Source organism: Aedes albopictus, chromosome 3, assembly GCF_035046485.1.
Source record: "Aedes albopictus strain Foshan chromosome 3, AalbF5, whole genome shotgun sequence".
Classification (NCBI taxonomy): domain Eukaryota; kingdom Metazoa; phylum Arthropoda; class Insecta; order Diptera; family Culicidae; genus Aedes; species Aedes albopictus.
Window position 1 is genome coordinate 7,016,965 of NC_085138.1, and position 25,035 is coordinate 7,041,999.

At 39.5% G+C, this 25,035-nt stretch overlaps 2 protein-coding genes across 7 annotated transcripts in view; one reads left to right on the plus strand and one right to left on the minus strand.

Annotated features, from left to right (window-relative positions):
- Positions 1-25,035, plus strand: part of LOC109621640 (1-phosphatidylinositol 4,5-bisphosphate phosphodiesterase) — a 246,422-nt gene that overhangs the window by 14,291 nt on the left and 207,096 nt on the right. The window lies entirely within an intron of this gene.
- Positions 216-22,900, minus strand: LOC134284162 (uncharacterized). Its single transcript, XM_062842532.1, has 2 exons — positions 16,253-22,900; positions 216-16,066 (listed from the first exon to the last, which is right to left on the minus strand). Exon 1 carries the CDS (start codon positions 22,878-22,880, stop codon positions 19,422-19,424), a length of 3,459 nt encoding a protein of 1,152 aa, XP_062698516.1. The 5' UTR covers positions 22,881-22,900; the 3' UTR covers positions 216-16,066; positions 16,253-19,421.

The window sequence follows — 25,035 nt, forward strand, 5'->3', positions numbered from 1 at the left end:
ACTCGATACTTCCTTTGGTCGATATCACGCCCCAAGTAACCAAAAAATGGAACTTTTTGTCAACCCATGTCAAAATGTACTTGCAAGTTCCACGAAGTGCAGATAAAGTTCCGAATGGAACTTTCTGGCTGCTTAAGAGGCTAACAATGAGCCTTGCTAGAACTTCGCACACAAGTTCGGGCAAGGCTCATTGTTAGCCTCTTAAGCAGCTCGAAAGCTGCTTAAGATGCTACTCGGAACTTTGTTGGCACTTTCAAGTTCATAGAAGTTCATTTCAGTAACTTGTTGTGCTAAGGATTTTATTTTTTTCATTTTAGCAAAAACAATCTATTCAACTCGGTTGGGCAGCTGTCATTCAATGCTTAAACAATCAGCCATTTATCGTCACATTATAGACGCTTGTTCAACGTTTCTTAAACAAAGTTCTATGACGTTTTGTTATTCAATCACTTATGAAAAGTCTTTAAGATCGTTGTTACGGAATAGAAGTTAGGCTCATAATAACAAGCTTTCTTCGACAATTATTCCCCCAGTATGCATTCAAAACATGTTGAACAATGTGCTACATGTAACATTTTACAGATTTCATTTCTAATAATAGATTTTTTTTATCTGTATTAACGAGATTCTTAGCCCTAGGCTAGTTCATCTCGGGACCCATACTTTACTTCCCTTCCGAAGGAAGAACTCACATTTTGCGAGTTTGTCGGGAGTGGGATTCGATCCCAGGTCCTCGGCGCACGCTATGTCCAAAGGGAAGTATTATGAAAAGTGAATGTACCTCAAAATTTATTCGCTGATACCATATTTTTTGACCTCTAGATTCAGAATATGTGAGATTTAAAATAATCCAACTTGGGTTTTTTTCCATACATTTTTATATGGGATGAAATTAACCTTAAAATGACTTTTTTCGCCATTTGTATGGGAAAATAGGAAAAAAATGAAAAAAAAAAATCGAAACATGAGGTCCAAACCTACGATCCTATGGAATAACATTTGAGGTACATTCGATTTTCATAATACTTCCCTTTGGACATAGCGTGCGGCGTGATAGTCAAGTGTTCTAACCATCACACTAGGTCCGCTCCACAAATAATAGATTTGATTGAACAAATTGTCAAGAAAAACGTTGTTTAAACTCACTTTTTTAATAAATCAGCAAAATTTATTTATTTTGCTCAAATTTTTACTGAAATCAGTTTTTAAACCTATTACTACGCATTTCTATCAAATTTTAATAAACAACCTAAGAAACATAAATTTGAAGTTTTTAAGCAGCATTCAAATATTTGATTCCGTACACGCATTGGTTAAACATCGCTGAAGACTGTTTATTCAACTAATACATCGACATTCCAAACTAAAAATATAACAGATGGCACTTTTTTGTGTGGTAGTAAAATCGAATTTTCTTGGTGAAGAAGTTGTTCCGGAACACGAGGTAAATATAGAAAGTTGTCCTTTCAAACCATTTTTGATTTCTATTCACTAACTTTTCACAAAACTATCCCGTTTTCTAACAATTAATGGTTTTCGCGATTTTTCCATACGATTTGACAGTTCTTGACTACCATGCTTCCGTGAGCTTGAGGTGAGAATTTGAGAAAGTTGATAACCGATCCATTGAATACAAGCGATGGTGTCGCCGCCGGGCTGTCAGTGCTGGAAACTAGATGCTATAAAAGTTCTTGCATGCAATTTTTACTGCTGGCGCCAACTGGGAGTAATCAATAAAAATGTAAACAGCAATCATCCCATTGTCTATCTCAGCAATGAAGTTGATCAACACTTGAATAATCGCTATCGCAGTGTTGCTTATGATCACCATACAGTCGTACAGGAGCCTATTAGTAGTTGGACAATCTTTTATGTAAACCATCAATGCTGGTATTCTGCTGTGAGATTGGTGACTCTTCTGGCAAGTTTTCAAATACCCAAACAAGTAAGTTGTGTTTCGATTTGTGCCCCTTCCTATTCGTGACGGGAGGTAAATTACGCTACGCGAGTGTTGACTTCTGCGGGAATAGCCTGGTGGATCCTGAGCACGGTTAATATTAAAGCCAAAATCAAGGAAGTATCCTGTGGAAGAATTCGAGGCGAGCATGAGCAACTTCCTAATCTGCCATTTCATGTGTTCCTGTCTGCAGTTTCACTGCCGTTGAACGAAAAGGTGAGTCTGAATATTTTCAAAAAGTGCAATTTAAAAAGCTGCTGCATTGCATTAATTTGAAATTCAAGCCTATGAAGCCGTGGGTGCTACTATTAGGCTCCTAATGAGCCATTATTTTTACAATACAAAGCTACCGATCGATAGAATTTGTGATGAAAACAGACCAATACATAGCCAGTCGGGTGCCTGAAACTTTTGCCTGTCTTGGTAAGGTGGTATGAACTACCAACCAAGCCGATCTGTTGAAAAGCACAGGTCGCACGGCAGAAGTTTCACGCATTCCACTTTGATCTCTACTCCCTTATACTATGAGTAGAAAGAGACCGATATAGCCACAAAATCATCAAGTTGAAAACATGTTGAATAGTGGCGATTTTGTGATACTATCAAACTGCTGATTAACATTTTCCGGTTAAAGCTTAACAATATTTTAAGAAAAGCTTATTCCGGTGTACTGTTAGGCTATATTAGTGCAGCTGATAAAACATTACCAAACAAGTGTTGTTAAACTTTGTTTAAACTATTTGTTCCATTATGAATTATAAGTGGAATGATGGCATCGAATATGCTTAAAACAGCTTAGCTTCTACCATTATTAAAACATTCTAAAGGGTCTGATGGAAAGTTTTAAACAGCTTTTATTCAACTTTAGTTCGATTAGTTGTTCAATGTACAACAAAAGTGATGTTTCACTGTATTGAAAATTTAATCGTCATTTTGTTTCACACATATTATTGTTAAACTGTTAGCGCTTACGTAGAACTTCTGTTAAACTGGCATGTTTATTGATGGCACTGAGTTGTTTCTTGGGTTATTCCTAGCTCTTTTAATGCAGTCAATATTCTACATTTTTATTACATTTTGCAGATAGCAAAGTTTTCAATTCAAATAGTTATTGGGAATATGAGGTATTCTTTTTGTTACTACTAAGTATTTCAAAAATGCACAAAGAAATCAAATCATGAATTATTTTTGATCATCCTATGTACCATAGTGTCACGTAGAAGGTGTGCCGAGAATTGAATTCAGCTTTTGCCCAAAAAAAAAGTGGACTGAGGGATGCTAACTTAGTCGAATTATTGGGGGGCAAAACCTTTTTTTTCTAATTTTTTGTATAAAAAAATTGATAAATGGTCAAATATTAGGATGGATAAAACCATGCTTGCCCCCCCCCTATTTTGGCGCCTATGAGTGGACTAGACGGAAACAGAATTCGAGGGACAACTATTCAATCTTATTGTTTTGAAGAAATTGTAATTCTTTTGAAATATGTTTACATGATGTGGGTGTTAATTTATAAATTAGTAGTTGATACCAAATTGGTTATGAGGCGTTAGATGAGCTGCAAGAATGAATTCGATCATTATTGGTTGGTGCTTAGATAGGCGATATTTAGATATAAACCCAAAATTTGGTACTCACAGGTCGTAGGTGATCCATATTTTCCATTTTTCACAACCAAAGTATCACAACATTACAGCATTATATTGCAATTGCTGCGTACGTATCTAGTAACGAGAGCCTATGTCTATCATGTTGTGAAGAACGATACAGTCCGGACCGGCGTAGTTTATCGTGATAAATTAATTTACGATCGTTCCAACGGATCTCTGCTTGTTTGCTCAACGAAACGACTGCAATAAAACATCTGCCCTTCAAACGATTTTTTACGGTTGTTTTGATACTTAAAAGCCTCCACCACAACACAACTTTTCTCTCGAATTTCGCACGGTTTCCATGGGTATAAGCACACGGTCGATCACCATTGAGTATGTACGTACATACATAGGTTTAGGTATGCCATTTCACTCTTCAGAGTTAGGCGCTCTTTTCGTGATCGCCATTAAATCAGCTCTGATCAGTTTGAATTTTCAACAACCGGAAACCGGTTCTATAAATCGATCGGCGATTAATTGAAATGTCTTGAATCAGAATCAACCGCACGCGAACCTAGCTGATTTCTGATCTTGATCTTCGAGCAAAGGGTAACGTTTTTTCAATACTTCCACAAATTGTGGATGGAGTTGAAATGATGAGTATTTTATGTATGTATCCATTGTCATTGCATTTCGCTACTACCTACAATAACATATTCTTATTCTCAACACACCTGACCAAGTTCCTGCAAACATTTTTATTTCATAAGCCCTGTCATCAACTTAGAAAGCGTTGAAACCGCTCTATATATATATATATATATATATAATACAATGAATAAATCAGAAAGATCTCCCCAAATTCCATATTGTTTACTTGCCACACCGAAAAACGAACTTTATAACTATCCGCGCACACGTTCCCCGATAATTCTTCACACTGAACAACCAACTCCCGGCAAGGAACTTTCCGCTTTCTTTTTGTGTCTATATCGCTCTTACTACGCTATATATCAACATTCCACATCCTTTTTTAAGCAGTGTACGGAAATGTAAAAATGTTTGGAAGATAATCTGTTTAAGCTAGTAAAATATCCCATAAATCGAAATAGCACAGATCTCTAATAACAGAACATATCAAAATATTTCGTTTATAAGAATGTCTAAAACATTGTGCCATGAGTTAAGCTTTCATTCATCTCAGATATCGAAATGCAACTACGATAAATCGCTTCCATACGTCATCCTAATATTCAAGCATGTAGTCATATAGTCACATATGCATGAATGCCGACGAGAACTACATTACTTGGTGGTGGAGGAAGTCATTTAGCGGAGGGGCGGACGTCCCCGGGCATAAGTAGGTAAGCGATGAAAAGTCGTTGCTGCTTCGGGGCTTAATCGCACAGCACGCTAGATCAATACGTTTCGCTGTAAGGGTGGACTATGGGCTGGAAATACAATTTCAGCGGCGAAATTTAGTTTCAATTACTGAAAGCTCTGAAAATTGAAGAACAAAAATCCTGGGAAGAATTCTTGAAGAACCTCTGAAAATATTTCGGGAGTAATCCCTATAAAAAACCTTAAAATAATCAATAAGGAAATTCCTTGAGGACTGAATGAAGGTATGGTGGGAAGAATTCTTGTAGAAATTTTGGAAGACTCCCCGGAAGAAATGCTCAAGGAAGTTGTGATTAATTGGCTTCTTTAGCGGTATTGAGATAATTCCATATTCTGAATCTGCATGCAAAACTGAGCCGAAATCCAAATTTTCATGAATTCAATTGACCTATTTAAAAATCAATTTGAAATTTGTATGGGAGCGATTTGTTGAATCACCCCTCGTCGCATTTTGTACTGGGCGGAGCTGTCAAGCAGTTGCCCAGCTGTCAAAAGGTGATTTCGAAAAATCTTTTCAAAATCGATTTTAGGTACCAAAATAAAGTTCAAAAAATCTGAAAAAAATCATAGTGGTTCAGAAAAAGTTTCTCTTTCGTATAAAATAAAAAAAATCAATACATTTTTCTTAATTTAAAAACCCAATTCTTGAAAAAAAAAAACTCAAAAGTACGACATTTCAATATCATATTTCAATCAAAGCCCTGACAGAATCCTGGGAGAGATCTCTGTGAGAAACCTAGTGGAACCTCATAAGGAATCCCTTGAGGAACCTCAAGAAAAAATTAATTTAGAAATCCCGGAAGGATCCCCCGAAGAAATTTCGGGAGTAATCCCAGATTGTATCTCTGAAAAAATCCCAGGAGAAATCTTAAAGAATCCTGGGAGAAATTCCTGAAAGAATCCCCGGTAGAATATTTAAAAGAATCTGGGGAGGAATCCAGAAAGAAATCAGGGATTAATTCCTAAAGAAAACCTGAGAAGGATCAACCCAAGCAGAAGAGAATAGCAAATTGATAACAACAGCATCACAAAGTCAATTTTTATCATAATTTGTTATTAACACTACAAAGTATTACCAAAACATGTTTTGCAAGGCAATTGCATTTTGTAATTGTCAAGCTATGGGGATACATCCGCACTTAATAACATTTCAATAATACATTTTGTTGTAGAACAAGTTTAGTTATTATTCTACTATTGAGAATGTACAAACATGTGATGAACAAAGTTTTCGAATTCTCTGTGATTAAGTTGTTATTGAATCTACCAAGCATGTTATTAATTTGGTCTTCCGGGAACATTTTTTTTTTGTTGTGATAGGTATTCTAAAAATTTATTCAGCGATTCCTGCATGAATTCCTTCTGAGATTCTTCTAGGAATTCCTTCAAGGATTTCTTCAGGAAATTCTCCAGAACATCCTCCAAGGATTCCTTCAGGAATGCCCCAGGAATTCCTCTCGGAATTTATCGAGGAATTATTCCAGGTATTCCTCCAGAGATTCCTACAGGTATACCTTTTGAGATACCTTGGGATTGCCTTGAAGCTTCCTCCTGTGGTTTCTTCAGGAACTTCTCCAGGGATTCCTTCAGAAATTGGTCCTTGAATTTCTGCAGGAATTATTCCTAGGATTTTTCCAAGAATTCCTTAACGGATTTTTTTTTCAGAAATTCCTCCAGAATTCCTTCATGAATTCTTTCAGGAATTCATTCAGAGATTGCTCTAAGATTTTTCCAGGGATTTCTACCAGGGTTTCTTCCAGAAATTCTTCTGGGAACTCCTCCAGAAATTTCTCTAGGAACTTTTTTTGAAATTTCTCCAGAAATTCCACCAAGAATTCCTTCAGAATTAATTCTCGGGGAATTACTCTAAGAATTTCTTCGCATATTTTTCTCCAGGGATTCCTCCCAGAATTGCTCTAGAGATTCCTCCAGGGATTCATTCGGATTTCTTCAATAATTCCTTTAGGGATTTCTCCAGGAGTTCCACCTGCGATTCCGCCAGGAATATGTCCAGAAGATCCACCAGACATTCCTCCTAAGGTTACTCCAGAAATTGCTTCAGGGATTACTTCAGTGATTTTTTCAAAAATCCTCCAGGAGTTCTTCCAAGAATTTCTCCAGAAATTTCTCTAAGGATTCCTCCTGGAATTCCTCCAGTTGTTTCTTCTCCAGGGATTCCTCCAGATTTCCTCTAGGGAATGCTCCAGCAGTTCATCCAGGGATTCCTTCATGATTTCTTTCAGGATATGCCCCAGGCATTCATCCAAGAATTTATCCTGGGAGTCCTCTAGGAAATTCTCCTGGAATCCCTCCAGGGATTCGTTCAGGTATTCCTGCAGGAATTTCTTTAAGAATTTCTTCACGAATTCATCCAGGAATTTGTTGAGAGACGTTTTTATGTACAATAACAATTTTTTATATTAAATTTAATTTGACAAATAATTCATCCCATGCACGTGTACTCCATGCTGCAAACGGATTATTCTATGGGTTTGCAACATTTTATTACATCGAATCGATGTGAAAACATCGATTCAAAACTTTCGATTTAATCGGTGAATCGATTCTGCTGGTCCCATTCGAATCGATTTACAATAATCGATGTCTCAGCTAAACTTGCCCAATGCCAGGGATCCGATTTTAACTAAAAAAGAGCGTGTTAAAAGCGAAACCCATCAATCAGAATCCTTCCTTGCGATCAAGTTGAAAATGACTATTGTAACAAAATCGAACACTTTATAACTTCTCAATGGTGATTGAGTAATACGACATGCACTATACAAAGGACACGGGATATACCACAATACATAGATCAAATATTGGTCGCAGTGGAACAGAGAAAAAAAATGGGTAAAACTACCAAGAAACGCCAAAAACTCCCGAGCAGAGGAGAATATCAAATTCATAACAACAGAATCACATAGCCTGTTTTTATAACATAATTTGTTATTATTAATTTATCAAAGTATTACTTTTTCATAACATGTTTTGTTAAGGCTGTTTTCATGATTTTTCGACTTCCGCGCCTCTCTTTTTGTATGAATCCTCAAATAGTTTTGTATTTCGCGTCAGATTCCTCGAATTCCTGGCTTATTTTCTTAATAAATTCTCAAATATTTTAGAATACTCTCAGGAAGAATTTCTAAAGGAAACTTTGGAGGAATATCTGAAAAAAATCTCTAAAAAAAATTAAGAATCCTCAAAAGAATATCTGAGAGAATACTACATTTCTAATGATACAAAGGAATCGCAGAAGTAATTTCTAATAGAATCCGGGGAAAATAATCCGAAAAAAAACACTGGGAAAGTTTTCAAAAATGGATTCCTGAGGAAACCCATGAAGATAAGATAAGAGATAAGAGAAATCCTTTAGAGGGGTTTCTGAAGGCGTTTCACTGGAGGATTTTTCTTAAGGAATATCTGGAAGTTTTCCTGAATGAATCGCTTTTGGAATTTCTGAAAGAACCCGTAGATCCGTGAAAATGCTGGATGAATTCATTAAGAATTACTAAGTAAATTTCCGAAAAAATCCTGGAAAACTTTCTAAAAGTCGCACTGTCGAAGTTTCTGAAGCAAATTTAAGAAGTATTCATTAGAAGAAACTTATGGAGAACTTCTGAAGGAATACCTGGATGAATTTGTGAAAAAGTCCCCGAAGGAATTTCTTGAGCAGCACCTGAAGGAAATTGCCCAATGAATCCTTGCAATTTTTTTTTCAAAGAATTCGTGAAAGAATTTCTGGGGGAATTTCTAGAAAAATCTTAGAAGACACTTTTTTGAAGATTATTTGAAAGTAATTGTGAAAGATTTTTTAAAGGAATCGCTGAAACGTTTTTTAAAGGAAACCATCGAAAATGGCTGAACAAATATGTAGTGGAAAACATGCTTGAAAAGACCTTCACAAAATACACTACGGTTAAAGAAAAGAGGGATATTCTAAGCCCAAATTCTCTATAAGCTAAGTGTAGCAATTATTGCTATACAGTACCTAAATTGGACAAAGTTGGTTTCAATCTGCAAATGCGCATAAAGCACTATGTGAATAATGTTGGCTTTTTCTACTTGACCTCAAAATGCTACTTGAATATTAGAACAGAATGCTGTTTTTCCAACTTTGGTATCATTTAGGATGTACACAGCAAAAAAATCTGAAAATTACACCTTACATAGACAAATACGACACATAAATGTCTATTCCATTTCACTTAGTTTTACATAAAACAATTTCTTGTATGCAATGTTGAATGAAAGCATCATACTGAGAGCAAACTGTAATTCTAAAAAAAACTGATGGAAAAATGTGTGCGATATGACGGGGTCCTTTTGTTACAGGTTATCTGATGTAACATTTTTTTAAATGTGTAATCAGAACTGGTTACTCAAGGTTTCCAAACTTCAGCGCCTCCTATAATAGTACGCTTCCATGGAGATGACTTCAATATTGCGTCTCGTTAATTATACCGGGGAAATCTCTCTATACATTATTTTTTTCATGTAATTCTTCTGTAATTGAGCAAAAAAAGCATTCTCGCATGAATTTATTTTATTAGTTTAACAAGAACTCTTACGGGATTTTTTTTTAAATGTATTTCTTCCCATGTACTTTTATAAAATTTTCTCCACGATTGCTTTCAAGGACACCTCCAGAAATGGAGCGAACCTGGTGTGATGGTTAGAACACTTAACTATCACGCCGAGGACCTGGGATCGAATCCCACTCCCGACAAACTCGCAAAATGTGAGTTCCTCCTTCGGAAGGGAAGTAAAGCGTGGGCTCCGAGATGAACTACAATAACTACAATTAATACAGATATACATAAAAAAAACCCTCCAGAAATTCCTTCAAGGATTTTCCTATATATTTTCTAAAATATTTCCTAGGATATTTCTTAGAATGATTACAGCAAGAATTCCTACAAAGACTCCTAATGGTATCACTTTGGAAAGTCATTCCTGTCCATTTCTTTCATAATTTCGCCAAGGATACTTCCAGAGGACTTATTCCGGGATTTTTTTTTAATTATTCAAAAGTTTCTCAAAGGATATAATTCTAGGAATGCTGCAGAAGTTGATGCATTTCTGAAGGAATTCCTCCGGGTAGATTATCATACGCCTGAAGTTTTTCTTTGGAATTTCTCTAGAAATTTCCAAGTTTTTCAATAATTTCTTCAGGAGTTTCTCCATGAGTTCTCCAAAGATTTCTTCAAAAGATACAATTCTAGGAGGTTTTGTTTATACAGAGTTTCGTAGATTATTTACAAAATCCTCGAGGGTTTTCCTTCAGTAATTCAGATATTTTCCCGGAAACTCTATCAACAATTATTGTAAGAATTTCTCCTTTTGGTATTACCTTACATATTCAGGGATTCTTTCTGACATACATTTAATAATTTTTTCTAGAAAATTCTCACGAAATTCTTTAGAAAGCTGATTCATAGGTTTTTTTTTCAGAACTTCCAGTAGACATCACTTTAAGATGACCTAAGATTACAGGCGTCAACTTATGACGGTTAAGGGGGGGGGGATCTTCTCAAAGTTAATTAAATGAGGATAAAATCGACGAAGTTCATCCAAACCAGACATACAGGGGATGGCCAAAATGTTTGGGATAGGCAACATTTTTTCTCTCACAAAAAAGTTCAACATGCTGTAACTTAAAAAAAAAATGCTTCAAAAATTCTCAAATTTTGACTGTTTGTCAACCTATTTTATGTGCACCATTGGTACCCGATTGGGTAATCTTTCGCGAAGCTAGAACCGTTCTCGTGAAACACTGTTTTTTAGACAACCAATTTTTGAAATGTCATATCTCCGAAACCAGTGAACCGAATCGAATGAAATTTTAAACGTTTATCAACAATACATTGATTTTTTGATGTACTCTATGAAAAGTTATAGCATGTTGAACTTTTTTGTGAGAGAAAAAAAAGTTGCGTATCCCAAACATTTTGGCCACCCCTGTATATACGTGGAAAACTACTGCAATAAGCTGAAAAAGTTGTGTTTTGTCCAACTTTGAGATGCTTCGCCCCCCCCCCCCCACTACGGCACATGTTGGCACCTATTCTTAGGATTTATTCCGATTTTTATGCATAGATGCTTTCAGAATAGTTGCCGTTTATGTTTCAGGAATTCTCCAGAGATTCTTTCAGCAATACCTCCAAAATCTATTCTTTGGCATTTTTGAGAATTTTTTCAACTCATTCTTTTATAAACCTGTAGAGTTTATCCTGGTTTTTTTTTAGATTCCTTATTTTTTAAATTTTTCTCAGCGGTTCTCTAAAACATTCTTTCAGATTTTTTTTTGTGTCTGCAATTGTATAAGAAAGTTTTATCTGGAGGAATACCAGAATTATCTGCTAAAGTTCTTCCAGGGATTCATTCAGAAAATCTTCCAGTGATCCCTCAGAAGATTATTGAATGATTTCTTCAAGAATTTCACCACTTCCTTTGTCTGCGATTTCTGCATTGATATGTTATGAGATTCCTTCGGAAATTCCTCCACAGATCTCTCAATGATTCCGTCAACATATTTCAATACCAATTTTGCCTAGAAATAAGTTTCAAAGTTCTTTCGAAAGTTTCTCGTGTTTTTTTTTCTTTCTAGGAATTCAGTGTGTCACTTAAGGAGTTTCTTCAGGTATTCTCTTAGACAGCCATTCAGGAATTCCTCCAGAAAAAACTTCAGGAATTGCTTCAGGAATTTTTTGCCCAAGAAACCCTCCACAAAAATTTCAAAAACCTGTCCAAAAAATCTCCAAATGCATCACCAAAAGACAATCCTCCAGTAATTTCTTTGAAAATTTTTTCATGGATTCTTGCAAGGATTCTTTCAGTAATTTTTTGAGCAACTTCTGGAAAAACTTCTTAAAAAATCCCTGACGGAATATCTAAAACGACTCCAGCAGGAATCTCTGAAGAAACCCAAGAGAAATTTCTGGCAGAGTAGAAGGGGCAATTTGAATAATCCTTGTAGGATTTTTTGCAAGGATCTCAAAACAAATTTCTCAAGAAATTCTTGGAGGAACCCTTTGAAGAATTTTCAGACCAATCCCTGTAGGAGGTTCGAAGACATTTTAGAGGATTTTTAGAGAAACTTCATGGAAGAACTGTTGTAGAAAGCCCTTGCTGAAATTTGCAAGGAAATCCCTTAAGTTCTAAAGAAGCTTTGGAGATATTTTTGAGGAAATTTCTGAAGGTATTTCAGAAGGAATCTCTGAAGAAAATATTGAAGAAATCTTCAGAAGAATCCTTTTTAGAGCTTTCAAATGGAATCCGTAGAAAACATTGTGAAAGGAAATTCTAAAGGATTTTTTGAAGGATTACAAGGAGCAATTACGGAATACAGGATTTATAAAGGAGTTCTTGGATTGATTCCTGGGTTTTAACCTAAAAACATTGGAGTTATAAATTAAACTATTAAATCTCGAAAGAAATCCCTGAACGATTCCTGAAGGGATTCTCTGAGCAATCTCCGAGACATTCATGTAAGAATTTACTCAAAATTCGCTGGATGCAATCGCTGGAGGAAGTTCTGAATATACTTATAGATGGTTTTCTAAATGAATTCATCGATAATTTTTTGGGGAAATCTTTTAAACAATTTCTAAATGAACAACTGAAGGATTTTTTAATAAATTCATGATGGAATTTCTGAAGCATTCCAAGCAAGATTTTCTAAAATGATCTGGTGAGATATTTCGTTGGAATAGCTAGTGAAATACCTCCTCCTCTCTCTCTCTCCTCTTCTTGGCGTAACGTCCTCACTGGGACAAAGCCTGCTTCTCAGCTTAGTGTTCTATGAGCACTGCCACAGTTATTAACTGAGAGCTTCCTCTGCCAATGACCATTTTGCATGTGTATATCGTGTGGCAGGCACGAAGATACTCTATGCCCAAGGAAGTCAAGGAAATTTCCTTTACGAAAAGATCCTGGACCGACCGGGAATCGAACCCGTCACCCTCAGCATGGTCATGCTGAATACCCGTGCGTTTACCGCCTCGGCTATATGGGCCCTGCAAGTGAAATACCATAATTAATTAATTTATTTTTAATAGTGTTTTCTAATAAAATTTATAAAAGAGCCCGTATTGAAGTTTCTGGGGGAATTTGGGGTAAAATTCCGGCTCTATTCGTGCTAAAATCATATAAATCGGCTAATAGAAAGTGCCTTGAAAATGAGTGAATTTTAAGTACACAGACATACGTACACACATACAGAGACATCCCCAACAAACATTATTGCTGTACAACAGATGAATAAGTCGTTCTTAATCTTGATTTTGAAAATTTTGGCTGAATAAGCTGTTATTCAGCTTTCATTGGCATTTGGGTTATCTCAATACGTCGAACTGAGTTGCTTTTGTATATGTGGCTGACCATCTGAGTCTTCTATCGAAAATTCGTTTTTTGAGTAAACATAGCCTCTCAATATATTCAGTACACCAGTCTCACCAACTGGTCCATAGTGAGTGGATCAGCCATCGGGCAGAGCAGGGTAGCGTATACGCGGAGAAGGTATCCGAAACAGGAATAAGGCACGTTGAAGTACTAAACACGCTCGTTAACGCTAGCCAGCAAAGTGTGAACTACATATTAGAATAACCGCGCGTTCTGCATTAGCTGCATGCATATGGATGGCTGTCGTCGAGGGTGTTCTAGCAGCAGGTGGGGGTGTCGCAAGGGAGATTCCATCTCTAACGACACGATGACGACGACGACGACGACGACGCCAGATGACGATGGCGAAATGCGATAAGTGCGCGTGAACAACTTTTTGTGTGGTTTGGTTTCTCTTTTCAGTGCAGTTGTTGGTCCCGGGTTATAAATAATTGCCGGAGTATCGATTTGAGTGGCTTGAAATTGAAATTCCATTACGTCCCTGCTGCGTGCGAGCGGGGGTTGAGATGACGGCGAGGACGTGGCCGGTGAAGGAGTTGTTGGTTGAGTAAGTTCAAGAGCGAGCAGTATGTAGTAGGCCACGATCGCTCCGGTAGCCCCTTGAGCACGTTCAAAAGTTGGTCGATTTTGTTTTACTTGGACTGGTCTGGGATTGCTTGGATTGCGAGTGTCCTTGTTACTGCATTCTCTCACCGTCGCAGCAGCAGAAAAAGGCAAGGCCTGCTGCGATGACGTCCGAGCGTTCAATTTTTGAGTAGTCTAGGGAGCTGATCCACCATCAGGTCCACGTGTCCATATCACGCGTGTTTGCCTTCATGTCGACCGGCCGGCAGACAAAATACACAATCGATATGATATAGTTTTTCTCTTCCTCAAATCCTACACCGCACCGAGTGCCACTAAATGAATAAACCATTTCGATCAAGAAGGTTTGGATGGGATAGACCAAAGCTTCTCGAGACAGACAAACAGAAGTGAAAGGCCTTGCTCCTTCGATGGAATGTTGCTTCGAGGTGGTTGGTTGGCAGAAAAGGAGAAGTGCAAAGAAGTTGGATTCCAGAAATAAACGAAATGATTTATTTATTTTGTTCTCATATGTCTACTCATATGCGGTTGCAGAGAGATACTGAATTTATCGCTTGAGTAAGGTGTTTTGGTTAACTGATTTAAACGTGATTGGTGTAGTAGTTTTTGTTTTTCCTTGACTTCAACTTAATTTCACAAATACTGTTAAAGTGGAAATTGACACGGAATTCTTCAGAAAAAGAACTCTGTATGTATTTTATGTAGTATTCTATGATGTATTTTATGAAGTCGCGTGCAGTTTATTCAGGAATATAACCACAAATGCTACGCAGAACATAATATGAGCTGGTGAGCTCGTTCCATGTTATTGTTTATAATTTAAGCTGCTTCAAGTAGTATTCATGCTGCAATGCGAGATATTAAAACATGTTTGAATTGTTACTGCTCAGAAAAGTAACTCCTTGGTAAACTTTTTTTTTCTCGCTTAGAAGCCTCAACAAAATTGCGTTAAAACTAATGGCATCCATTTTGGATAAATTGATTTCTTTTCTGGGAATATCGCCGCTGGCAACTTATTGAAACCGTAAGTCTCCCCGATGAACGGTTTATGCATCAATATATCCAGATGATTTGTGATGGAAGGCAATGTGAAAGGAGGAAAAAAAATGTGCCAAGGTTCCTTCCGCTCTAAGGTTGGCATGGGGACCACTTTTCCCCTAAAGGCAACCAACGTCGCGATGGAGAATGATAACGTATCCATCTGCTTTTCAACAGCGACATTGCATAGGCAAAGAAGGCACCGTCTGTCAGCCAATGGTAGGTATAAGAGTCGAGAAAAAAACCCGGATGCTGATCCTCTTTCCGTGTGGCTCTGCCTGATGGCCTGCAGTGATCTCGGTGATACTTCCTTGCGGTGAAAAAGCAAATAAGGATAAAAAAAGGCTTCTAAAACGGCATTCAATAATGGTAGAGGTGAATATGATGACCCAGATGGGTGAGAATGCTCATCGACGAACGTGAAACGGATCAGCGGTGATGTATCATGCGAACAAAACTTTTCATTTGCAAGATGACTTTATGCACTTGAGAAACCTAATAAGCAGTAATCTTTTCGTCAAGCTCGTGAAGCTTTTGCAGAAAACAGTAATGGTAAAAAACCCGATTTAATCCACCTATGGTGAACAGAACCCTTCTTACACTTATTAAAATTATTGTTGTATTATTTGTATTTAACATATTTATTTTGTGTAATTGACCAAAAGTTCTAGAAAATATTGTGGATTTGGCATCTAGTGGATTGGTTTCCAAAATAGCATCATGGACCATGGATTAAACTACCAGAAATGCCAGACACCTCCTAGAATCTTGTATGGAATGTTTAAAAAATAGCTTGCAAATTCTGGAATATTGTATCTTTTGTTAACTGCCAAAAGGTCTTGAATCGATTAACAAATTGGTAAGAAAATCAGCGAGATACACTTTGTCTAATATCTCTTAATCAGTCGATTAAATTAGCTCCGAAGTACTTGGTATTCATGGTTATGGTGTAGAAAGGATAAAAATGATATATCTACTAAGTTAATCAGTTTTGGCATTAGCTAGTTATTTTGGCTGTCCGGTTCTTGCATTTTTCCCACAATATAGAAATTCAAAGCTTTCATTTAACATATTGTTAGTTTTCATAGAGTTCCTGTGTATTTGTAATTTGTTATTTATAATTTGTTATTTATAACTTTGTTGAAAACAATAACCTGCTAGTATATAGTTTGTATGAGGTCAGCATTATTTATTGAAAAATAATTTCCCAAAGACTGGTCAAAAACTCATGCAAGATAACAAGTGAATATAATAATAATAAAAGAATTTATTTGAATACTCTTCGTAAAATATCTCAGTAATCAAATGTCGATTTGAAATAAAATTTCAGGGCATTTTACAAGGATATTGTAGCTTTCATTTGGTGCTTATAGAACCCAAATCGGTTGACAGATGGGTGAGATATTTATTATGGTACCCTTGGTCAAAAATCTCTCAAAAAGTTAACCTGTATTACTCCCAAGTACTATTTGAAATATATCTCGGTAACCAAATGTCCAATCCTAATGAAATTGTATAGGGTTCTACTAGAATGTTGTAGCTTTCATTTGGTGCCAGGAGAACCGAAATCGGTTGACAGACGAGATATTTATTATGATACACTTGGTCAAACATCTCAAAAGATTTAGTTGTATAAATCTTAAGTATTTTTCGAAAGATATATCTGTAACCAAATGTCCAATCGAAATAAAATTTCTAGGCGATCTACTAGGATGCTGTAGCTTTCATTTGGTGCCAAGAGAACCCAAATCGATTGACAAACGGCCGAAATATTTATTATCATACAATTGGTCAAAAATCTTAAAAAGTTTAGATGTATGACTCATAAGTACTCTTCGAGAGATATCTCGGTAACCAAACGTCCAATCGAAAAAAAATTCACTAGCGTTCTACTAGGATGTAGTAGCTTTCATTTGCTTCCAAGAGAGCTCAAATCGGTTGAGAGACGGCTGAGAAACGTGCGTGACTTTTTTTGTAACGCACATACACACACACACACACACACACATACACACATACACACACACATACAGACATTTGCTCAGTTCGTCGAGCTGAGTTCATTGGTATATGAGACTCGGCCCTCCGGGCCTCGGATCGAAAGTCGGTTTTTCGAGCGATATTTATACCCTTCTTATGAGTATAAGAAGGGTAAAAAGGCTTTTCCTACATGCATTCCGTGATATTTTTGCTACTGTTTATTAAGCTCAAATATTACAAAGTGTTGCTTGAGTACCGGACCGGGGGGATTTCTTTCAGATGAATAACCTCCAGAGCAGACTGTGTTTGAGCTCTTATATTGGGAGATTACAAATTTCCTATATGGGACAGTATGGAGTATATGGAACATAGTATATGAGTTTTGCAGTCCAAGTTCATCAATGCAAATAGTGTGAGCTTTTAGTCTTAAGTCTAGTAGCACTTACGTTTAATGTCCCTCTAAGTCATGTATGTCCGGTAATTAAGTCGTGTTTATCTTTCGTCATGTATTCAGGGACGGCTGTAAGTATTATTGGATGCGACTTCAGAAGAAATTCTGTAGATAAACATTCTAACATCTTACCAACCAACGCAAATTGTTTCAATTCAGGTTATGCAAAGTCCGTCACTACGCTATATTGTGAACTAAAGCTCTAAAGTGAGATTTCATTAGATTTAGGCATTATACCAATTATGTTTAGATTACCTGCTAGTTAATTATAGTTCACACAATAGGACAGATCGGTGAAGTACTAGATTTGTAGTAATGAGCTGAATTTTAGTATGGTGAGAAGGTCAATTCTCCGTTTCTGCAATGAAATGGTACAAAAAGCGTGGGTATTATGATTCCTTGCCTAATTTGATGCTGTTTGAGCAAAACTTTGTAAAACAATGTTGTTGTTTTCTCCATTTCTTGCAACATAAACAACATAATTATCCAAAGTTTTGCTCAAACAGCATCAAATTAGGCAAGGAATCATAATACCCACGCTTTTTGTACCATTTCATTGCAGAAACGAAGAATTGACCTTCTCACCATACTAAAATTCAGCTCATTACTACAAATCTAGTACTACACCGAACGTGCCCCATTAGAATAATAAATTTGGAAAAATATTTCAATTAAAGTAGAATTCACTTTCAATTCATGACAATCTGATTCTGCATGGATTATTTGTTCTAATCTTGCTACTCACGGTCAGTGACAGTCGTATCTGTCACTCCATTCCATTGTCATCACAGGCTCCATCAGGTGGTTGACGTCGGAGGGTTTATAAAAGGCGCGCGCTGTCCAATAGGGTCAGCTAACACTCCCCCCGGGTACGCCTACGTCGTAGTTGGCTTACTCATCGTCGCGCCTAACATCCAGAACTGCTAACTTGGCTGTTGCTCTCTCATATACACCCGAAGCAGTTCGTACTGTTGCGGATCGGACTTGGTTGTCTTTTGCAGTTTTGACCCCGATGACTTTGCCCTTAGGCCAACAGTTCCGTGGTAACTGGGGATCAACGATGACTACAATGTCACCAACGGATATCGGCTTCGTGTAGGTGAACCATTTGGTTCGTCTAGTGATATCTGGAAGATATTCTGCTACCCAACGCTTCCAGTATTGGTTTGCTAGAACCTGCGATGTAGTATAAGCTTGCTTCAAGGTGATTCCGCTGTCGTCGATGAAAGTGAGAGGTTTCGTACCGTTGGAAGAACCCAATACGAAATGATTCGGAGTGAGAGCCGGTTCGGATTCATCGTCAATCGGGACGTGAGTCAGCGGGCGAGAATTAACTATGTTCTCGACTTCAATCAAGAAGTTTCGGAGTTCTTCATCTCGTAGCGTACGCGACGGGCTAATAGACATCAAATTGTTTTTCACGGTGCGAATCAACCTCTCCCAACTCCCCCCCCATATGTGGAGCAGCTGGCGGATTAAACACCCATTGCGTTTCAGTGCTGACGAACTCCTTAATGATCTCCTGCTCGTTGATTTCTGCCTCTACATCGCAGAGCTCTCGACTCGTTCCAACGAAGTTTGTGCCACGGTCGCTATAAATCACTCCTGGAGTTCCACGGCGAGCGATAAAATTTCGTAAGGCCATTACACACACGTAAGGCCGTACTTAGGGTATGCACTACCTCAATATGCACCGCTCGGACCGTTAAACAAGTCGCGAGCATTCCCCAGCGCTTTTCGATTCTGCGTCCAACGGATACCTTGATGGGACCGAAGTAATCGATCCCCACATGTGTGAAGGGACGTGCAAAAGCTGCCAGTCGGGCCGGTGGTAAATCAGCCATGATAGGCGGACGCGGAATGGCACTTGCGTTCTTGCATCGCTGGCATCGCCTTCTGATGTTACCATAGCATACACGAATCCGCGGAATGTTGTACCTTTGGCGTAGCTCATTAATGACGGTTTCATGATTGCAGTGGTGGTACTTTTCATGGTAGTGTGCAACTATTAGTGTGGTTATGTGGTGGTCACGCGGCAATATAACTGGATATTTCGAGTCTTCGGTTGAATACTGGCACATCCGTGTTCTGCCCTGCATCCTGAGAATTCCTCGGGTATCCAGGAAAGGAGAAAGCTGATACAGAGCGCTTTTTTTGGCAGAGGCGTAAGTGGCTTATTTGGAAGATCCTGCGCTCTTTGTAGAATAGCAATTTCTTCACGAAAAGAGTCAATTTGCGCAAGTCGCTGCAAATATGCTTCGGCTTGGATCAGTTCTTCGGTGGCTAGCGGGCCAGTAGAGGATGGTAATTTCTGCAGCCTGCGTCGGCAGTTTGCAGGAAACCGGAATATGAAAGCTATCACATGGAGAAGTCGCTTCCAACTGGAAAATTCGACCACGTCCACTATTGGCTCTGGAACTGTGAAATGTGCTAGCAGATTTGGACCAAGTTCCGTAGCCGTTGAGAAAGCATTGTAGGGGATAAGCGGCCATTCCGACTCAGCACGCCACAGAAAGTCTGGTCCCTTGAACCATCTGCTATCGGGACTCAAGTCTGGCCAACCAACCCACTTGGTGGCGTCGTCCGCTGCATTTTGCTTGGTGGGTACCCAGCGCCAATCCTTGATATCGGTGATTTCGAGGATTTCACTCACTCTAAATGCCACATATTGACTGTACCGCCTGTGATCCGAGTTAATCCAGCAAATTACGTCCCGGGAATCAGACCAGAAAATACGACGGGTGATTGCGACGGACAAGGACTCGGAAATTGATTTGGCCAGTCTAGCACCTATGACACCTGCTTGAAGCTCAAGCTTCGGGATAGAGGTGAACTTCAGTGGGGCCACTCGTGTCTTAGCAGCAACTAGTGTACATTCCACGACATCGTTCTTATGAAAGCGGAGATATGCAACTGCAGCAAAACCATTTTCGCTCGCATCGACAAACACATGTAATTGCGTATCAAAGTCGGTATCTAAGGAGGTGTGGATTCGGAAGCAACGAGGAATACTTGTTTGCTCTACTTGAGGAAGGATCTGGAGCCATTGTTTCCATTTCTCAAAGGATTCGTCTTGGAGTTGCTCGTCCCACTCTACTCCGGAACGCCATACTTCTTGCAATAATATCTTCAAGAACATGAGGTAGTGGGCTATCAAACCTAACGGGTCGAAGATTGTCATGAGCACCCGAGGAATCTCTCTCTTTGTCGGGCAACGTTGACCATTCAACAATTCTTTATCATACCTGTTCCAGCTGATTTTAAATGTGAAGGCATCTGTTGATGTGCACCACCACATTCCCAAAACTTTTTCCGTTGCAAGCTCTGAGGACAAGTCCAAGTTTTTCTCTGGAACGTTCTCTCCTTGCAGTGCGTGTAAGACTCGACTGGAGTTGCTGACCCAGTTGCGTATTTCGAACCCGCCGTTCCTGTGCACCAGCTTAACTTCGTTTGCGAGCTGAATGGCCTCCTGCTCAGTCTCTACGCTCTCAAGCATATCGTCCACATAATGCCTCTTTGTTATAGTTTCCGCCGCCTTTGGGAACTCCTGAGAGTGTCGTTCAGCGTTGATGTTTTTAACATATTGAGCGCAGCTCGGCGAACAGCAAGCTCCAAAAGTCATGACGCACATCACGTAGGTCCGCACTTCACCGGCTGCGTCCGTCCAGAAGAATCGCTGGCAGTTTTGATCGTCCTCTCGGATGTCCACCTGGTGGAACATCTCGCGGATGTCACCTGTTATGCCCACTCTATGTCCACGGAACTGAAGAAGGATGGACAGCAACGAACACAGCTGATCCGGGCCCTTCAGAAGCGCAGAGTTTAGTGATCTCCCGAAAGTTTCTGCTGCAGCATCCCACACAATCCTTATCTTTCCAGGTTTATTGGGATTTGTGACCGGAAATATTGGAAGGTACCATACCCGCGATACCGGTTTGTGCAGCTCCTCTCTGGTGAGCTGACGAATGTATCCCTTTTTCATGTAGTCGACAATTTTCTGGTTCAGTGTATCCGCCAACTGTGGATCCTTTCTTAAGCGCATTTCAAGAGAACGATGACGGCGAAGGGCCATTGCATGATTATCTGGAAGGCGAACATCATCGTGGCGCCAGAGTAGTCCGGTTTCATATCGACCATCCTTGAGTTTTGTGAGAGAACCTAGAAGAGTCTCCGTTGACCGTTGATCGTCAGCGGACCGAAGTAAGTTCGTTGGCTTTGTTACCCCGAGGCTATCTAAAGAAAAATATTCCTTCATTGCTTGATGTAGGGCTTCGTCCATGCTGTCGCTTCGCTGATGTTCATGAAACGCGCATTGGACAACATTAGACACATGCTCCATGCACCCTCCGTACACGGTCCATCCTAGACGCGTTTTCGATGCGATTGGATGATGTAATTCTCCTTCTCTGCTTTGAAGTACCAAGCCAACAAACGCGTGCTTCAGCCCTATGAGGATGCGTGGTTGAGCGGAGTGATATGAATCTATTGGAAGACCACGAAGATGTGGATATGACCGTGACAATTCTTTCATATCGATGGTCTGGTGAGGCAAAAGAAGCTCTTGAACTGTCCTTACGTTGTTCAAACTAAACATTTTGGTTTGGTTCCGGATCCCTCCTATTTCTAGGCTTACGACACGGGAGTTGTCTTCGTTGCGCTCCTTTCCACCAGTCCATCTCAGGCATAGCGGACTGGTTTCGCCATCAAGATCCAGAGACTTTGCCAACCCATCATCGAGCAAACTGAGCTCAGAGCCTTCGTCGAAAAACGCATATGTTTGGACTGTTCTACCACGGCCTCTTAGTACTACGGGCAGATATCGAAAAATAACAGCAGAAGTTTTTGTACCGTGAGTATTGCATCCGTGACCTTGGCTAGTCTCCAGCTGGGATGGCGCAGTGGCCGAAACTTCCACTGTGGTGGTTTGTTGAGCTCGCTGCTGATCGTTGTGTAGTAATGTGTGATGTTTGAATGTGCACCCGTTTTGGCCACACTCTTTTCTGTTGCAGTTTCCGTTATGGCGGCGAAGGCATCTGCGGCACAATCCGAACTCACGCACAGCAGCCCAGCGTGCGTCACGTGAGAGTTCTAGGAACTGTTTGCACTTATCGACTGTTTTACAGCTGCCTTTGCAGATCGGACACCCATCGCTGACACGATCCTTGGACGCCGAGGTGTACATGTTGCTTGTCGTAACGGGTACCGATGAGAGAACTTCCGGTGGAGACTCCAGATGAGCGTTTAAGAAGGCATTTCCCTTTTTCGGTGAACGAGAGTCGCTCCGAGTTTGCTTCTGATCTATGATCGTCGAAGGAATCACAACTGTACTAGCGGCCTCTGCAAGGGAGTAGAGGAAATTTCCGAGAGTCGCCAGGTTGACTCGAGGTACAGACATACGGTAGCATGCCCAATCCAGCTTCAAAGTTGGCGGGAGCTTGGCCACCAGTTGCTGCAAGAGTGATCCTCTAGGCCACATGCATCCACTGTTGCACAAAAGTTCTTCACGCTCACTGCAAAATCCACTAGTGTCTCCAACTTGTCTTCCCTCGGGGCTGGCAAAGCATTGATTTTGGTCACAAGCGATTGTACAATGGCTTCTGGCTGCCCGAACATCATCTTCAGGGTACCTATTACTCCAGGCACGTTTGCTGGGTGCATTAGTTGACTTTTCACTGCTTCATATGCCCGGCCTTTCAGACTCCTTTGCAATTGTATGATGTTTTCGTCATTCGTGAATCCGCACATTGATGTGGTACTGTTGAATGACGACAGAAAAATCGGCCAATCCTCTGGATTTCCTGAGAAGGAAGGCATATCTTTAGAGATGGCCTGACGCGCAGCCAACTGCGCACGGGTAGGCCCATGTCGAACATTTTGACGGCGTGATGAAGGATTCTGGCTTACAGACGAAGCTCCGTCGTAGTCTGGTGCAATCGCATGGAATCTGGACGACCGAAAAAGGGAACCATCTTCGGGGTTGGGCATGGGTATGGGGCGTCTACTGTTTCTGATGTTGACAGGGTTGGCCAACACAACAGATTGTCTACTTGTAACCTGGGAGCCCCTGACCGCGATTGAACGGTTTGGTGTTGAACATTCACGAGGAGAGAAATTGTCGGGGGGTGGTTCAACAAACGACTCGCTTCGACCGCACTCGTTTACGTCCTCGACCCAGGCATTCACACGGCCCAGTCCTTCCTCCGCTGATGTCATGTCCGACTGGTTTGTCATCTGCTTCAAGATGTCATACTTCTTGTTCAGGTAGCTACGCAGCTTTTCCGCTTCCAACTGCTCCAGCGCTCGCTCCTCCTCCAACTTTTGAAGCTCGAGTTTCAGTATCGAACTTCTAGAAGAACCGTGAGAAACTAGTGTGTTGCGGATGAGGGTGGAAGAGATCGTACCGACTCTTACAGCAGACACATATTTAATTTGGTCAGCTAAAAAGCTAAAATAGGCACATTTATTAAAAACCATTCAATATACACATACATTTATGTACTTACTAATTCGGTAACCTAGCTGGGCAGACAAATGCTGCCATCCTCTTCGAAATACATCTCCGCACTGGTTTTACAAATAAGCTCATAACAGCATTGTTCTACGTCTATCTTTACAATTGCTGGGGTATTCGCAGGGGTGCTCAAATTACTTTAGTGTTCAAATTAATCGCACTCTGTTCTGCGCAACACAAAGAGATAGTAGCTTTTATGTATTTGATGCAATTGCATTTTCATGTATAACTAACTTGTGTAACCAAATATGATCATAAATAATCTGTTGACAGACGGCTGAGAAATGTATTATGATACATTTTATCAAAAATCTCTCAAAAGCGTAAATTTCATTACTCCTTAGTACTCGTGGAAAGATATCTCGGAAACAAAATGTCCAAACGGCATGAAATTCAATAGCATACTACTAGAATGCTGTAGCTTTCATTTGATGCTGAGAGAACTCAAATCGATTGACACACGGCTGATTCATTTATTATGAAGCATTTTGTCAAAGACCTCTTAAAAAGTTAAGTTGTATTACTCCAAAGTACTCCCCGAAAGATATCTCGGTTACAAAATGTCCAATCGGAATGAAATTCAAAAGCGATCTTCTAGGATGCTTTCGTTTCGGGCCTTAAGAACCCGAATCGGTTGATAGACGGCTGAGAAATTTATGGTGATACACTTTGTCAAAAATATCTAAAATAATTAAGTTGTACTACTCCCTAGCACTCTTTGAAAGATATCTCGGTAACCGAACGTCCAATCAAAAAAAAAAATTCAATAGCGTTCTACTAGGATGTAGTAGCTTTCATTTGCTTCCAAGAGAACTCAAATCGGTCAACAGACGGCTGAGAACCGTGAGTGACATTTTTTTGTAACATACATACACACACACACATACACACACACACACACACACACACACACACACACACACACACACACACACACACACACACACACACACACACACACACACACACACATACAGACATTTGCTCAATTCGTCGAGCTGAGTTGATTGGTATATGTGACTCGGCCCTGCGGGCCTCGGATCGAAAGTCGGTTTTCCAAGCGGTATTTATACCCTTCTTATGGGTGTAAGAAGGGTAAAAACAAATAAGAACTATAAAC

Bases quoted from the DNA above. Each gene is read 5' to 3' on its own strand.
- LOC134284162 (XM_062842532.1), bottom strand. From the start codon at position 22,880: ATGTGGCCTAGAGGATCACTCTTGCAGCAACTGGTGGCCAAGCTCCCG.